Source organism: Neophocaena asiaeorientalis, unplaced genomic scaffold (assembly GCF_003031525.2).
Source record: "Neophocaena asiaeorientalis asiaeorientalis breed wild unplaced genomic scaffold, Neophocaena_asiaeorientalis_V1.1 scaffold5, whole genome shotgun sequence".
Lineage (NCBI taxonomy): Eukaryota > Metazoa > Chordata > Mammalia > Artiodactyla > Phocoenidae > Neophocaena > Neophocaena asiaeorientalis.
In genome coordinates, this window is record NW_020174698.1 from 1,380,612 (window position 1) to 1,399,288 (window position 18,677).

Below are 18,677 nucleotides of genomic sequence, written 5' to 3' on the forward strand. Positions count from 1 at the left end.
AGTTTCTAGGGAGGTTGTGGTGTGGAAATCAGGTAGAGAATGGTATGATTGTCACTGTTGCCCCAGGAACTTTAAAAGCTCATTTCTCTGGTCTAGGCCTATAACTTATTTATGTTTACTTCATCTATACTGAAGTCTTAAGACTACTCCCAGTAATTGGATTTCTGTAGGGCTTTACCATTTACAAACATTTTCTCGTAGATTGTCTCATTTAACTCTTATTCAATCCTTGAGTAGGTGTTGTCAGTTTTTGTGAAAATGGACATTTAGACTCAGAATAGGTAAGTTACAGAAAGTCATACAATCCATTAAGTTGTGGGGTTAGGATTACCCACATCCGTAGATTCCAGATGCTGTTTTTAAAATACAGTACCACATGTGTTTAAGCTAAGACCTGCACTGCCAGGCTTATGTGAGTTGATGGAAGCATCACACTCCCAGTACTAATAGTAATCGTCATTTATTTAAGTACCTGCTGTATGCCAAGCGTTTTATCAACTGGAACCTAATAATTTCAGTAACCCCCCACCCAGGTTGATATTACTCTCACCTTAAGGTGTAGGACTTAGGAAGTTTAAGTAGTACCTCTCTCTCCACTCTGCCTTAAGTTGAAGACTCCTCAGGCATCCAGGTGGAATCTAATCATCAGCTCCTCTCTTCCCTTTAAGGAACGCCATGAAGCCGTTGTACGACGTACAATGGAAAGGAGCCTGAAGCCAAAACAGAAGCATAACCGGTGGTCATGGGGAGGTGCTCTCCACGGGAGCCCCAGTATCCACAGCGCAGGTAAACAGACAGTAACCGCTTTCAAAAATCACTGTTTTTTTCTGGACAGTACAAGTCACAGTTGCTTTTTTATTCTGTGTTTGCAAAACAAAAATCCTGCGGAAATAATTAAGTTACACTTAAACGATGCTTCTACTGTTTGAGGATAAGAGGGTGATGGAGGTAAGAAGATAAGGTTCCCTCCCTCCACACAGGCTGATTTTCTCGTCCTTTACAAAATTCTTTAAAGAATTGGAAATCTATGCAATGTTTCTAAACAACTACTTTCAACTCTACATTATTTTAAGTAATTCATTTGCATAGTGGTTTCAGGATTATGGAATAGGTTAACCAGTTTCGTCTTTTTCTCTGGAAGAACCATAGCAATATTGACAATCAGAATCAATACTATGAGCTTATGTATTCTGACCCTAAAGTATATGCAACACTAAGGCTCTTCAAGAGAAAATACAGATTTCTGAAGCTAGAAATAGTAGATGTCCAAGCAAATGGATGTTCCCTTGTTCTTGAATTGACATAAAATTGTACTGAGATTTGGATTTAGTGAAAGGCTTTATTTTTGTACTGTAAATTCAATACACCTTGAATTTTATATAGTGTGTCAGTTCTTTTTCATTTGTGTGAGTCTAATAAGCTTTTTTTTTTTTTAATTTACTTTGAAAAATCATTGTCTTACATTCTGTCCCCAGGTGGTTTTGTTGAGTCATCATTCACCTTTCTCGATTTAGCAGGACTGGACCACCACGTCACAACTTTTGGTGGTACTAGAAAACCTGGTACAGACATCCTTGTGATTTGCTGATTGCCTGACCTGTAGCTAGCACCTCAGACCTAGGGCCAGTTCATCGATAGCTGAACCATCACCACCTTAGTCATAATGCATGCTTAATATCCTGTTGCATAGACCTAGATCTGGGACGTGGCACAGTGTTTCTCAAGTGTTGATAGTATGACTCAGGTGACTTAAAGGTATTGAAATAAAGTAATTACATGTACTATGTTTACTTTCTTTTTAAATGATCCTTTTGGATAAAACCTTAAAAAAACGTTTTTTCACTAATACATCACCAGGGCTCAAAGTACATCCAGTGTGGCTTTATCCACCCAACCGCCCCATCAGTACAGCTGTTGCCACTTTCAGTTTTAATCTGAATAGCTATGGATTTTCGTTTGCTTTATTCTCTTTCATTCCTAACATTCAGTGTGTCTTCTATAACCCCTTCATTTAAAAAGATCTAAAAGCATGTTGCCACAACTTTGCAGTGAACCAAATTTGAAAGCATGTTTTTTTCCCTTGGCTCTTCATGACCCAGTGGTATTTGCTGTGGGGCACATATCAAATCTGTGGTCATAAGGATCATTTACATGTGATATTTCATTCTAGGGATAATTTTGCATATTTGTTCCATGCAAAAAAGCTGTCATGGTATGTACTTTAAAACCTTACTTATTTTTCTTTTACCTGGCTTCCTGTTTTACATGTGCACGTTACACATGTAAACCTGTTACAGATTTTCAAACATCTTTGAGGGGAACGCAAGTTACTTAGCTTTACTTCTTGCTTCCACACTCAGTTCAATATATAACCTTTGTTATTGCCACTCAGAGCAAGAGAAACCAGCGTTGTATTTGTGAGCCGTTGGATAAAATCCTTTTTTATAAGGTTTGTGAATTAGAGAAAATGGCTCTTATACTGCAACAGAGTAGTTTGAAAATAATGGGAATTTGCCAAAATTCTCAAAGGTCAGAATGATGTGCTGAGATCTTGAGAGCAGTGACTAGGTCTTGATCACTTTGAGTACCCCTTACTTCACCACAAGGCCTAACTTGTGGTAGGTACAATGAACAAATCCTAGAAGTTGAATTTAATCCAGATTAAATCAGTGTGTTGTCTCACTGCTCCCACATCAGCTCGCACTGCTTTGTAAAACTTTATACGTTTTAAACCGATTCTTCATGAATCCTTTTGTGGATCTGTGTTTTGTTCAGAGAGGAAAAGAAAAAGATTAAAAATTCTTACATGTTAAGTAATATAATAAATACATATTATATCTCCATAATTTTAATGATGCATGTTAGGCCTGCATGTAGACACAATCTCCCCCCAACTGAAGCTTAACATATAAAGCAATATCAGAAAAGATATTGCTGTAAGATCTCCTAGAAATGACTTTGATTTTCCTTCCTTGTGCCCTTGAACCTCACATTTTATCATTAAGATGTTCCTTTTGACATTTTACCCTAAATCTTTTCTTTGTTAGGATTGCCCTAAGAGCCCATCAGTTAAGTGTAAATTTGAGTCACAGAAATGATGGTTGGTTATTTTCCTTTTAATAATTAAGTTGCTTCATGTAAGTCAAGGATACTTCAATAAATAAAAAAATTTTTAATTTAATTGCTTCAACCGTAAAGATGAGTCCCTGTAGAAGACAGGAATGTCTGATGTTGGTGGAAGACTTGCTTATCTCCTGCACACTGTAAATAATGGCCCAAAATGGTTATTCTGTGGGGGAAATTTTAACATTTTTACCACCAGGGTTAGTTAGACCAGTGGGAACGGGGTTTGAAGGCCTCTCTCACGAGGAATATTGTGGTTTGTTTTCAGTTTTAGAAGAAGCTAACCATAGAAAATAAAATAAAATATGGCAAAACCCCTTTAACTTTGGCTATTATAGGCCAGAAAAACTCCCTGCATCCTACGTAAGTATAACGATGAGATGTTTAGACTTTTCCTTATGCACAGTTTTATTCAGGGAACGTGATTTACGCTAGTGAGTGTGGTTATAGCCTAGTTCCACTGTACGGAGAACAAACTATCAGAGCCGATTTTTGCCTTTTATACAGCTATTATTTCTCTTCTGCCTTGAACTTTAAGAATTACCCTAAAATTATCCAACTGCAGTAAGAATATTATTAATAAACTTAAAGAGAAAGAATTCTGATTTTCTTTGCATTGCTGCCAGTTTTGTTAGGCAGGTTTGTGGGCTGATTCTACATCTGTAAACCACACTAAACTCTGTGTTATGGGCACAGAGGAGTGGTTATTAGTGTACTTTAAAAAAAGAACTGCTCTGGGGGCCATTCTTACCACACCTAAAGGGTTTCTTTTTCTTTCTTTTTAATCTGTTTTTCTATAATGAACTTTAATGCCCTGGGTAAAATGACTCTACAAGCAAAGGTATCAGCAGACGCACAGAACCTGGTGTTCCTTTTATTCTAGTGTTTGCATTCTAGCTTACCAGCACTATTACTACCCCATTGTTCACACTTTGGGAAATCATGAAGGCGTTCAATTTTTTTTTTTTTTTTTTTTTTTTGGAAGGAGCACAGGCTCCGGACGCGCAGGCTCAGCGGCCCTGGCTCACGGGCCCAGCCTCTCCGTGGCACGTGGGATCTTCCCGGACCGGGACGCGAACCCGTGTCCCCTGCATCGGCAGGCGGACTCTCAACCACTGCGCCACCAGGGAAGCCCAAGGCGTTCACTTTTATGGGCCCCTTTGTGCTTCACAGTCCCCTTCCATTATTTTCGTTGTCCTCCGCTGGCTTTCCTTTGGTCTTCCTACATTTGTTGTATTATAACAATATGCTTGAATTTCCCTAGCTGACTAACTGGTGAGCTGAATAGTTATTTTATATTTTTATTTTCCTATAAGAAAAATGAGTATTATTTCTAGCCTTTAAGTTACCTTTAAAATGTCCACTTAGAAAACTGTGCTATAGTAAAGATCTAGTCATAGAGCTGAAAGCATCCAATCCTAGTTTTTCCTTCCATCAGTGAACTAGGAAATTGCAATCCTGCATGCTGGCTGTCAATTAGCATTATCTCCATTTGTTTTAGATCCAGACAGGAGGTCAGTTTCCACCATGAATCTTTCGAAACATGTTGATCCCGTCATTAGCAAGCGGCTCTCCTCTTCATCTGCAACTTTACTAAATTCTCCAGATAGAGGTACAGTCAAAAGGAAAACAAAAAAAGTGTTCTGTTATTTCCTTAATGCTTTTTTTTTTCTGGATGTTTACAGATAAAAGTAAGCATCTGAAGTTGCTTTCCCTACGTTTCTTAAATAGGAAGAAAAAAACTTCAGAGTAAAAAAGCAATAAACGTCTGAGCAGCATTTTCCTTGCGACAAGAACGGTTCTCATTTTAGAACTTGGCTGAATGATTGCATTTAGCAGTGATGAAAGCGGTGCTTCTCTCAAGTTTTTAGTACATGAGTTTACAGCTCCAGAAATCACCCACTTATCCACCAACATGCAAATAATCTTTGCTATGAACATTTATTTCACTTCAATCAGATTGTCTTTGACTTTTCATCTGTACTTGGGGAATTCCAGGCTTTAACTTTCTAAAAGACCTTTTTAAATGATTCATGTTGATAGATTTCATTTTGCTAATTTATTTCTCCTTTAACCAAACCTTTCTTGCTGCATTTCCTGTGTGTGCGTGACTGGTTTTCTGGTGTCCATTCATTTAAAGGGATTTGGCCTAACTTCAAGAACATCATTATTTAAGCCTCCTAAAAATTTCAATATTCATAGTCCTCCAATTAACATTTTATTTGAATTTTGAGTTTTGTTCATCCCATGGATTTACAGTACATGAATGTTGAGTTACTTATGAAATGAAAGTTTTATTTTACGCATCATAGAATGAAAAATCGAGCTTTTAAGATAAGCTGCTTGTTTTACATAACTAAAATGATTTTAAATTTAAAAAACCAAAGAATTATTGTGCAATATAAAAACACATACTCTTTGAAAGTAACAAACTGTGGTGACTTTGAGTGCTTTATTAAGAAACTGATTGGTTTTGAAGTGTTTATAGTCTTTAAAAAGAATGTAATGTGTGCATGTTCTATATGTGTGTATGTGTATTTGTATATTTTGTATTGTATAAAAGTTATGGTGTCATTGTTATGTACAATATAATGCGTTGATGTTATAATTAATCTCTTAAAGCAGTAAATGAATCAACTGCCTATTCTTGCCTTTTAACCTAAATCATTTTTTTTAACCTAGTTTGCCTAAATCGTTGATATTAGACATGTAGTCAAATTAATGGCCTTTTATATGTTAGAGAAAAGTGTTATGAATTGAAGTTCCTTTCATAAGTAGCCTTTATTTTCAAACCAATTCCCTTAAAATAACGTAAAATATAGCATGCTATTCTTAACAGTTGTGTATTCATCTTTTCTTTGGGATTGGTCGCTTAGCACTTGAATTTTATATTTTTGTGAACGTGGGTCTAAGACAAACTATAACTGGGACTCACGGCAGTTTTCAGTTAAACCTTGGTTTATTGCCTCCTACAATCCCGTAGCCGAAACTGGGGCAAGGTTGGGGGTAGGCAGTTGGGCAATAAACCGAACAGAGTACTGTCCACACTTCTGTGGATTGACAGTGCTGTGTCAACTAGAAATAAGATGTTTTGTAGACTCTGCATGACAATATCTGATTGAATATCCTTAAGTAATTGGATCTCAGAACTGGGAAAAATTTGTTGGTTGGCTCATCTACTTCAGTTGGGATAATAGAGTCCCTAAGAGGTGAAGGGCCTGACTTCAAATCCTACAAGTTAATCGCTGGAGAAGAGGGACTAGAACAGAGATCACCAGCTCCCAACCCATGTTGTTGCTGCGCTGCATTTGTAGTTCTCTCCTTCATGGACGTCCTTCCTTACATCAATCCTGACTCCACGCGCTCTTCCTTTGGGTGAGGTTAAGGGTCAGGGGCAGTTCAATAAGCTGTTCATAGCTGGGGCCAGGAAATTGCCCGTTGAATCATGGTGCAGGCCTATAAAACCCAATGCTAAGCTGGACTAAAAGGATAAGGGGGAGAGCACTAAATTTACGGGTTCCGTGTCTCCTTCCCCCTTATCAAAAGAACTGTGAACCAGTTCTGGTCTAACTGACGAGGTCAGCCTGGAAGAAAGATCCGCTTCATCCAGGGGCTCCCGTGTGGTCCAGGAAGCGATTTTTTTTTTTTTAAGTTAGGCAGAACTAGCACAGTGAGAGGGCTCTGTCTTTTAATGAGAATAGAAATCTTCTGCATTTGAAGTTCTCTAATTTAGAGATTTAAGTAATTTAGTTAGTATAATTTCTTTTCTGCTATTTTTTAAATTCGATTATGCTTTATTATCAAAGTAGAGAGCATTCTTATCAAATTATTAGAGGCTTTTACAGTCTGATCATAGAGAGTGTACACCATTACTAGATTGTTTGAGCTTTCTCAGCCCTGCACAGGCCTTAAAGCTGATATTAAACTGAAGCTCTGATACTATTAAAGTTGACATTCAGCTGGAATGCTCTGCTGGTTATTCAAAATGCTGGAATATTTCCATACCAGTTGGTAAATATCCACTTCCCCGAGCTGTGCTACAGAGTGTTCTCTACTAGGAGAGCTCTACTGGTGCCTTGCCCCACCAGTTTTTAAATATTTTGACCATCACACCTGAATATAGTGTCACATAAACTGATAAAATGCCCGAGTTAAAGGAAACCCCTGATTACCAAAGATTTCTGTAATCGCTGCAACAGAGAGAATATTGCCCCTGGAAATTTTTGCATTAAAAATGTGTATCGCATATTATCTTAAGCTTCCTGCTTAACCAGCTTTTTTCTCAAGGAAGAAGAATAGGGCGTTTGAAAAAAGTAAGAAGGAAATTGGCTACTCTTTGCTGAAAATTAGTTCATACATTTTTTTCCCCAGGATCTAGATTAGAGGACATGGTGGAGGACCTAAAGCTGAATCCTGCCCACGTGTTCTGTTTGACCAGAGCAGGGGTTTTTTGTTCCTGTTTTAGATCTAATTAATTGCCATCATATTTAAAAATGTAAGATTTCATATGACATTTAGGTCAGGATGTGGCAACACTTGCCTGATTTCTGCATGGCACCCATCATCTGGAACTGAATAGTGATCTCCTGCTTGTGAAGGAACAGGGTAGCACAAATATCTCTAATGTTTGATTGTGTCCTTGGACCAGATGGTCTTTTATGGGAATTGTCGATATCTCATTTTAAGTGCTTAAGTAGGATCAATACTGTAGTTGTTTCATGAGAATTAATACCTTTCCTTCGGGATCTTATCATCTCACAATTAGGCCTCTCTAGGTTAAAAAAAAAAAAAAAAACAATAAAGTAACTCTCCTGTACTAACCTTTACTAAAAAGTCATGGAAGAGATCTATTTCTCTCTTGCTCAGAGCATAGTTATGAATGTGATAGAAGTGGAAACGTTTCTCCTCTCAAAATCTTTCATTCACAGTTTCGAAGCTATAAAACAAATCTCTTTGGATTTGCTTTAAACACCAGTCAGAGAGAGTGTTTAATGATCTTCATTTGAGGCAGATTCTTTGGTTGATGCCTTAAAGACCAACAGAAATAAAGTAATTGAGCTTCTCAATCAAGGGGAAAAAAAGACATGGCTTTTCATTGATAAACCATCTCTACAGTTCTAAGCCAGTTATCCTACAGAGTTTATCTAAGAAAAGGAAACATTCACCTCTTCTTCCCTTCATCATCTACTGAAAATACAATTCTAGTGAAGATTTTAATTTAATCCTAATCACTTTTCCCACTGATTTAATTCTCTGAATGTATTCTAATTTTAGGTTAGACTATATTCTGCGGTACATACACACACACACACACACACACACACTCTGCCATACTATAGTTTATAATAGCACTTATCCTACTGTGCGTTCTACTAACGGTGTAACTATTACAATAGTTTTTATAACAGATCTTTTTATTTGTCAGCAGATTGAATTTAACCATGAAGACTCTCCCAATAAACAGAAATTCTAGTAAAGAATTCACTAATTCTTAAATTCACCAGCACCTTCATCAAAATAGCTACTCTTTTAAAATAAAGTCCGATAATTAACGTACTTATTGGAGGTTGATACTTCCTTTCAAATAGGAGCGGATATTTTCTACAACAGCCTTTAACATCGGATGGCTTCTATTAACTAAAACTAATTTCCTAGAATTCAGAAGTCATTTCTTTAAAATATAACATATATAAAAATGTATTATAAGGACAGTTGCTCCAGAGACCAGAGGACTTGCACCTGCTGTTTATGGTGCAGAACAGAAGTGGCCTTGTCAGGTTTAGACAGTTTGAAAGACTTTTATAAGCGACTTGGAAGTGTATTCTAAAATAGAGATACAGTCCTCCCTCAGTATCCGCGGAGGGTTGGTTGCAGGAGCCGCCGCAGATACCCAAGTCCTCAGATGCTGAAGTTCCATAGTGAGCCCTCCGCATCTGCCGGTTCTGCATCCATGGATACCGGGGGCCAACTGTGTATTTATTGGGAAATATAAAATGTGGAAAAATCCATGTATAAGTGGATGTGCGCAGTTCAAACCTGTATTGTTCAAGGGTCAAGTGTATATGATCACTTTATTTTAGTGATATTTGTAGGATTTTGCAAGCTTCTTTCCTGATATCTTAGGAAACTAGCTTCTATATTTTCATGGACCATCACTGGAAGCTAACAGTGTAAGCAAAGTAATTAATTTATAATTAGCATGCATTTCCTAACAGTGGTCTTGTGAAGCCCCAGTACAATTTGGGACTCCACTTCATTGCATCATTTTAAATTTATTTTCTTGACTCTTCACACACCCACTAGTAATTTCTGACATTATGATTATATTGAGTTTTGGCTTTTCTATCTTAATTTTATCTTCAGCTTTACCCTTATCCTCCATCAGAATTTTTATGTTTTTGCCAAACCAGGGACCTTAAAGAACTTGCTTGCTAAATGGGAAAGTCAAAAGAAAAACTTACATAGAACGTTGCATGAGTCCTCTTTCACTTTATTATATCTAATTTCCTCCAGTTGCCCAAGTAGCAATTCATGGAGATGTAGCAAAATTTAATGGAGACCTTTTCTCTACCCACATATTTCCAGTCTTGCATGAAGCTTCGACTTTGTTGAAGTTGACATTCAGGGTACTTAGGACGCCTTTTGGCTGAGGTGTGTGCTGTCTGCTCACCGCCCATCCTGATGAGGGCAGATGGGTTCGACAGACTCAGAGATACATGCCAAACCTGCTGGAAATGGTTCTTCTGTTTTGTTACCTGTTGGATCCATAGGAGGGTGGTTAGCAAAATCTGTGTCCATAAAACTAATACAGAGCCTGCCACAAACTTAACCTCTTGAAGAGAGGCACCTTATGGAATAGCTGCTCCTTTGAGCAGAGTCCCTCCTGCCCTGACTCTCCACCAGCTTCCTCCCCGGACAGCCTGGTCTCTGTCGAGGTCTCTCGCGAAGGCCCGGCGTGTGGGAGCGATAGGGGTGATGCCTTGCACCCCCTCGCCCCTGGAAAGAATGCTTCTAACATCTCACTTATGTGGTGACGTTTAGCTCGCCGCCTGCAGCTCAGCCCATGGGAGAGCAGCGTGGTTAACAGATTGCTGACGCCCACACATTCGTTCCTGGCCAGAAGTAAAAGCACAGCTGCCTTGTCTGGAGATACAGGTAAAACTGTCAAGGTGCAACTTTCTCCGTGAGGTAAAGTCCTCCTTTAGAAGCGTCTCTAAGCCACCCATTTTCATCTAATCCCATCTCAATTTTTCCCATCGCGTGCTTCTCCTCCTCCTGGTGGAATGGCGTTGGAAATGTGTCTGTTGGTGTTGGTTTCATGCCCCTGGTATCGTTTCCTCTGAGCATCCGTCTTAGCATCTTATCTGGACACCAGATGCCGGGCAGGTAAAGGATGCCCCTCCCTGTGATCAGATGGCTTCAGAGGCTTCTGTCTGTTCATAGTGTTACCAGAAAATCCTATCCCTTACCCACCTTTCTTTCTGCCCCTGCATCTGAGCAGATGATCAAAGGTAGAAATAATTTAATATCTAATACTAATTTGTGGGCCTGGGGATAAACTCAAAGCACAAGCCGATTTAAGCATAGTGTTTCATAAGGTAGCTGTGGACTAGTCACATCCTCCCTGGGCTAGTCTTTTATCTGTAATTGAGGAATAGTACCCTTTCAAAACTCTATAAAGAGTTGTGGAGAAGGCTAATTACAGTGTTCTTATTTGTTACATACTTTGAAAATATGTAAAATGTGCCAAGTACTAGTTATTATAATTAGTTATAACTCCTCTACTTTTTTGAAATATAAAACACCCCTGAATGAGCCAATTAGTTTAATGAGAAGTTAGTATAGAGTCTACATCTAGCTGGAAAGAAAGATACCTATTAGGCTTTTGGCAGTGTCTCTCTCATGGTGAGTTGATTTTGACTTTCCCAAATATCTTTGGGCACAATTGGTGTATCTATGTAACCAGCCCTCATGTTTGGCACATGAGAAATTGCACAGCCTCTTCATAAAGCTCCCTTTAAAAAGGCTTTGCCTCTGCAAGCCACCTCATGTTCACTAGCCCTCTTTTTTAATAATAATTCTTGGTGGTTTTATGATATCTTTCATCTGTGGTGTCCAATGAGCTAGTATCAACCCTTATTCTCATAGTACCCCTGGGAGGCAGTCAAGGAAGCAAGTGCAGGCATTCCCACCACCTGCCTGTGGAAAACAAGAGATTGACAATAAGTGAGTTATACCAGAGGCACTTAGAAAATTGGTGGACTAGGTCTTAAACGTGCTTCTATCCTCGGCACCCTCGTGATGCTCTCTGTACCATTGTGCGTTCAACTAGCTGGACCACAGTGATCTGTGTTTTCTATAAAGTAACTCTCCTGTCAGCTGTCACATTGCATCTGAGAATTTTCTGAAGGAAAAAACTACAGTTTATTTCAAAATACTTTATTTTTATGTGCATTTTGTCATACTTTCATATAAGTCATGAAAGCTCTTCTTTATGTCCAGCTAATTGAAAAACCTTTAAAACTGCTTTTCAGTCCTAATTCATAGGATCTAAATAGTTTATGGTTCTCATGCTTCTGAACCTCCACATTGTATGTTGTTTCATACCAAAGGACTGCCTCACAGCTAAAAAATTGTCTTTCTTTGCTATTTCTGTCATCACTAGCTTTTGTCAATTCTTTCACTCTTCCTCTAGTCTCTTCCAACACCATTTCCTCATTTTCCACCCATTCGACTTGCCCAGCTTCCCACCTTCCTTGGCACTCAACCAAGGTGCTTTTTAATCTGCTAACTGGCTCTTCTTTACTTTGCAACTTTTCCATTCTCCTTTTCACAAATTGATACATTTTTGTAATGTATTTTAGTGTGAAGCAATGCATACATAGCCTTTACTTGAGTTGCCTGTTTTATTAATACATTCCTTAGATCATTGTTACCTATTATTGCATTGATAACAGCTTATATTTAATGAACCAAAACTGTTGTGTTTAGAAATTTCCATTTGAAATTATTCATGTAAACGTCTCTTACACTTATCTCCTCAAAAACATTTTTCCCATCACTTTTATTTTTCCATCTGGTCTCCTTGATTATTTTTTCTCGTCTTCCCATTTTAGTGTCGTCCCTTGAGTTCACCTCATATCCAGTTGCCATTGGCGAGAGGATGACCTACATCCAGAGCCAGGGTTACAGTAGCAAATCAAAATAGCCATCCTTACTCCTAGGGTGTTTGGTGATTGCAAATTCCCGGAACAAGTAATAAGAGCAGTTGAAAATTGGAAATCAGAGTCTCATATGTTTCACTGTGACCACTGCTTTGGGTTGATTTTTTTCTTGCCCATTTTTAAAAATACATTCATGATACATGTGATTATTAGAACTCAGGATTAAATGAGCTAACACATGTAAAATATTTCAAATAGTACCTGCACATAGTAGGCACTCAATAAATGTTATTATTCTACTATGTAATTATTCTCTCTGCTGCACTCCAACCACTTGAACTGCATTATCTTTTCTCTGCAGCCATTATTTCACATAGAAAATCCTGAACACGTTAAATTAATGCATGCTTGCTACCAATAGTAGAAAGAAATACAGATGTTGTGGAAGGATTTCTCAAAGACATTTCCATAAAAGAAATGTTTAATAAAATTACTTTGGGATATGGAGGGCACTCTAGGAGGGAAAAGAAAACAACAATCATATATTGCTCTTCCTATTTCTTCAGAAGGGCAAGATTATTAGAATAATTGATTTAAAAGTTTCAGGGTTTTCAATAGTTGCTGTTAAGAACAGCGATGAATTCCATGAAATGTAGTATCCTTAGAATTAGCCAGACGATGTTTCTTGAAGAATTAAATTTGAGGATTTTTAAACCTCAAATTTTCATTAGGTAGGTTTAAGGATATTTTTTTCCTTTCCTTCACATTGACTCAGCACTATAATAAAGAATGAACCAGAGGCATGATGAGATTGGTTACATCCACGGTGGTCTCAGGAAATGCTCCAAGGAAGTGCTCCACAGATACCCCTGAAATTATTACTTTCCACTAGAGGGAAAAGAAATCATATTTCTGTGCTTCGTTCCTTTTTCAGTGTCAGACCCATGGCCTCAGAGCAGGGCTGTCATCTAGGGTTTCTTGATCCTTGAGCAGTTAATGGCCTCTGGCTGTGCCCTGGGCTGTGTGTGCCTCTCTTGGTCATTAATCCCACAGAAGTGCCTTGTGCCAGGATGTTCTTCTTTAAAGGCATTTGATTGGCTTGGAAGAGGTTTGCATTAATGAACTCTTTCTTTGTCTGGGAAGGGCAACTGCTTTGTTGTGGCACTTGAGAAAAGGTTGTTTTCCAGCAGTTTTCCCTGTGACCATGATAAGCCACATGAGGAAAGGGTCTCCTTCTTCACAACACAAAGGAAACTTCCTTCATGATTAAGGTCTGAGGCAAAGCTTTATGTCAGTTTGGAAGTAAGACATATACCTTTTAAGGAGAACTGAGGGAATGCACAGTGTTTCAGCTTATCCAAGAAATAAGGGTTCTGTTTCCAGATGATGGGAGAAGAGAGTGCCGTTTCCAGTCGATTCACCACCTTGACCGTTCGGTGATAACCAGGAGATACCGCAAGGCGTTTAATGAAAGAGAACACAGGAATACAGATGCAATCTGATGGACTTTCTGTCTGTAGACTAAACCAAAAAAGCACTTAAATATTTTTAACTATAATTCTGAAATTGAGATTACCTTGAATTTGTCCTGTTAACTTTTGAGTTTTTAATTTATTAATACTGTTATATTCAGTTGACCTAACAGTCTCTTTAAAGGGTTGCTACTACAATGGCTAGGGTCGGGTAAAGTCATTTTATAACATGGTCCGAATACATAGCATTCCCCTCAGTAGTCATGTTTAATTGTCTTATTTTTTGCTGGAAAACAAGATTTCCGGATGAGATCCGAAAATGAACCTTGGAACATTAGTACCCACATGTTTGATACCTACGCAGTGTTCTGTGAATTTCTTTAAACCCACTGTTACTCAGAATCACTTGATTAATGGTAATGTTCCTTTGAAGGTGAATGGTCAGAAGCTACGTGGTTTTCAAAAAAATATTTCTATCTTGAGTAAAACTGCAACAGCTGTTCGTGATTCAGCTTTATTTTTGGCAATTCTAACATATTTATGTTCCCTTCACCGTTTTAAATGATGACATCCCATTTTCCCATACGTTCTGCTGCTTGTTATGAACCATCAAATGCCTTGGCTTTTGGGGAAAACCCAGAAGCGTGCATTTGATCTGCCTTTAAGTAGATAAAACACTTACAGAATTTTTTTTTCTGGAAATTATTAGTTATTCTTGTAACAAGTACCTTGTTAAGGTACCTGATAAGACTTGGTCATTTAACATCTTAAAATTTCAGTTGCTTTTTTTCCCCAGTGGTTGTTGAATTTTACTCCCAAAATAGTTGCAGTATATCTTGCTTGCCTGCTTGCTCACTTGCTGTCTTTCCACCGTTTGTTCCATCTTAAAGCTATTAGGAAAAATCTAATTATAAACAATCCTTATCTTAAAATTATCTGTCACTAATGTCACGTTTTACCAGAACCATCTGCTTATGGGACTATAAGACCATTGCGCTCTGTAATTATTGGCTTACATCTATATCTTTAATAAGTATTTAAATAGCCAAATAGTTTATATATTCCAGATTTTTCATTTGGACGTGCCCTCCTTTTGGACACACTGTAAACTAATAGGACCTTGAGGAGAGTTGAGTATGATGGTCTGGACACCTTTAGGTAATAACATCTTCTCCCTACTTTTCTCTCTATCTCCGCTTTGCTACTTTTCCTGATCCTGCTTTTGGCTTTCCTTCAACTGCTCCTCTGGCACTCTTGCGTGTAAAACAATCACCTGCACCCTAGTTACCCCCATGTGTCCTCGTTCAGCATCTTGCAGCCCCATCAACATCATGCCCTACAAAGCTGCACACTCTAGAAATCCGATGGAGCGACCAAAATTGTTTGTAACACCACCGGAGGGCTCCGCGCGAAGGAGGACTGTTCACGGCACAGCGGTGAGTAGCTGTAAGCCAGGCGATGGTGACATCCGTCCTCCCATCCGTCCCACCAGTCTTGAATCTGGCTGGCTGAGTGGTGCTGTCCCCACACTTCCTCCCCACTTGGCGATTCTGCTGCCCCCTGAAAATCTGAATTTGAAGATGAAAATTGTTCTTTGTTCAAGCATGTCTGAGTGGCTGAACTGCCATATGGGTGCCTCCATACGAATAAGTGCAATGCCAACATACTTTATTTTTGAAAGTAAGAAAACCTTTGAAGGGGAAGTGGGCCTGGACTGCTGCCTTTGCATTTTATTCCAACCCTGTCCAGAAGCTGGCTGAACTCTAAATGTGGTTCACTGAAAAGCAAGATAAGGAATTTTTGTCTGTTTAGCTAATCCGTGTCAAGGCCCAGGTCTTAAAATATAGTGACAAAGAATAGAAAACACTAGTTATTCACTAAGTAATTCTTGAAAGGCTGTTGGGCTGTGTTACAGACTCACGTTTTGCAAGTGAAGAATATAGTTTGTACCTGTTGTTTCTGACAAGGTGGCTGAACTAACATTAATTTTCACCATGCTATAAATGCAATGAGGTCACTTGTATGTCTCCAAGAATCTTTCTTCTTCTTTGTTTTATTTAAACTGTGTGTTATTTGGTAGCCGTTGAAATGTATAGACATTGTTCTGTGGTCTTCAGACGTTGTACTTTAGTCTTAAAGGACTTCCCAGTCCACCAGAAGATCTCATTGCCCCTCTCTCATGGCAATAGCATGACCCATGAGAGGCTGGAACAATTTTTTTCAATCCTAACTTCTCAGAGCAATTCAGATTTATAAAGCTGATGAACACCTGAAAGGATTTTGCTTCGACCTTTGAGGATAATTCAAGGGTTGTGAGAGCTTGATGGCTTTGCCTACAGGCAGTTTTCTTTCCAGCGCTTCAGGCTTTCAGGAGTCAAGGTTTAATTCATGATTGAATCAGACCTCCAGCCCTTCAAGCCAGAAGTGAAACTACCTTTGATGTCTGGGAAGTCTTCCATCATTAGCACTTTGGTGCCTCAGAGATCCTAGCTGTGGACAAGTAGCAATAGTTAAGCAGAACAGTTTTGGCCCCAAATGTTGGATACTTATTGGGTAGAGAAAAGCGTGTACCAAAGAAAAAAATACCTTGTTACGGATAAAAACAAAAATTAACACTCCAGGAGGGAAGGGTGAGAGGTGATCCTTGGCCAACAGATTAAATGAGAGGGATTTGTCATCATACAATCCAAAACCTATATTTTCTCACCGGTTTTGTTTTTGTCTTTTTAGTGCCTTCTTTCTGTATTTGATCTATTGGCTGTCTTTTCACTTCTTTGCGATTAAATATTTAGGCAAATACCTACTGCCAGAAAACGACTCACAAATCATTTATACTCCAGAGCTGCACAGTAGAATTCAGCTGAGCACTTGAAAATGTGGCAAATGAGACTGACGAATCAAATTTGAAATTTAATTTTCTTTTAAGCAATTTTTAATTGTGACAAAAAACATAGAACAAAATATACCATCTTAACTGTTTTTAAATGTGCAGTTCAGTAGAATTAAGTGTATTCACATTGTCGTGCAACCAATCTCTAGAACTTTTTAAATCTTGCAAAATTAAAACTATACCCACTAAACAACAACCTTACGTCCTCCTCCCCCAGCTCCTGGCAACCACCATTTTACTTTCTGTTCCTATGAATTTGACTACATTAGATACCTCATACAAATGAAATCATACAGTATTTGTCTTTTTTTTTTTTTTTTTCAGTACGCAGGCCTCTCACTGTTGTGGCCTCTCCCGTTGCGGAGCACAGGCTCCGGACGCGCAGGCTCAGAGGCCATGGCTCACGGGCCCAGCCGCTCCGCGGCATGTGGGATCTTCCCGGACCGGGGCACGAACCCATGTCCCCTGCATCGGCAGGCGGACTCTCAACCACTGCGCCACCAGAGAAGCCCAGTATTTGTCTTTTTGTGACTGGCTTATTTCACTTAGCATAATGTCCTTAAGGTCTGTCCTTCCACGTTGTAGCATGTGACAGGATTTCTGTTCTTTTTAAGGCTACTAACACTCCGTTGTGTGTGCGTGTCTATACATATATATTTCTGTATGTGTATATATACACACACATGTATACATGTATAGATGCACCACATTTTGTTAATCTGTTCATCTGTTGATGGACATTTGAGTTGCTTCTTCCTTTTGGCTATTGTGAATAGCACTGCTACAAACATGGGTGTGCAGATATCTCTTCAAGATCCTGCCTTCAGTTCTTTTGGATATATACCCAATTGTTGGATCTTATGGTAATTTTATTTTTAATTTTTTGAATAACTGCTATACTGTTTTCCAAAGTGACAATACCATTTTACTTACATTCCAACCAACAGGGTACAAGGTCTTCCAGTGTTTTCACATCCTCACCAATACTTGTTTTTTCATTTTGTTTTTTTTTCATTTGTTTTTTAAATAGTAGCCTGATAGGTGTGAGATAATACCTCATTATGGTTTTGATTTGCATTTCTCTAATCATCAGTGATGTTGAGCATCTTTCTATAAGTTTGTTGGCCATTTGTATATCATCTTTGGAGAAATATCTAATCAAGTCCTTTGCCCGTTTTTTAATCTTAAGTTTTTTAATCTTATTTTTAATTTTTGTTGTTGGAGTTATTTATACATTATGGCTATTAATCCCTTATCAGATATATGATTTGCAAATATTTTCTCTCATTCTGTAGGTCGCCTTCTTACTCTGTTGATTATATCCTTTGATGCATAGGAGTTTTTAAGTTTGAAGTCCCATTTGCTTATTTTTGCTTTCATTGCATGTGCTTTTGGTGTCATATCCAAGAAATTATTACCAAATCCAGTATCATGATGCTTCCCATTTTCTTCTGGGAATTTTATAATTTGAAGTCTTACATTTAGGTCTTTAATCATTTTGAGTTCATTTTTGTATATGGTGTAAGGTAAGGGTCCAACTACATTCTTTTGCATGTGGATATCCAGTTTCCCAGCACCATTTGTTGAAAAGACTGTCTTTTCCCCATTGAATGGTGTTGGCACTCTTGTCAAGGATCCTTTGACCATATACACAAGGGTTTATTTCTGGGTGCTGTACTCTGTTTCATTGGTCTATATGTCTGTCTTTATGCCAGTACCACACTGTTTTGATTACCATAGATTTGTAATATGTTCTGAAATCAGGGATTGTGAGACCTCCAACTTTGTTCTTCTTTTTCAAGATTGTTTATTCAGGGTCCCTGGAGGTTCCATATGAGTTTAGGATGGAGTTTTCTATTTCTGCAAAAAATGATGTTGGCTTTTGATAGGGATTGCATTGATTCTGTAGATTGCTTGGGATAGTATTGACATCTTAGCAATAACAAGTCTTCCATTCTGTGAACTTTAGATGTCTTCCCATTTATTTGTGTCTTCTTTAATCTCTTTCAGCAATGCCTTCTAGTTTTC

General features: G+C 38.4%; 1 protein-coding gene across 5 annotated transcripts in view; it reads left to right on the forward strand.

Annotated features, from left to right (window-relative positions):
• The window catches only part of MAP7 (microtubule associated protein 7), a 163,765-nt gene that overhangs the window by 126,769 nt on the left and 18,319 nt on the right, over positions 1-18,677 (forward strand). For 4 of the 5 annotated variants that reach the window (XM_024759109.1, XM_024759108.1, XM_024759112.1 and 1 more), the window contains exons 5-8: positions 669-786; positions 4,625-4,735; positions 10,165-10,278; positions 15,068-15,195. In XM_024759109.1, coding sequence (XP_024614877.1) covers positions 669-786; positions 4,625-4,735; positions 10,165-10,278; positions 15,068-15,195 — 471 coding nt within the window. The remainder of the gene's footprint in view (positions 1-668; positions 787-4,624; positions 4,736-10,164; positions 10,279-15,067; positions 15,196-18,677) is intronic. The other variant, XM_024759111.1, reaches the window with a different exon arrangement.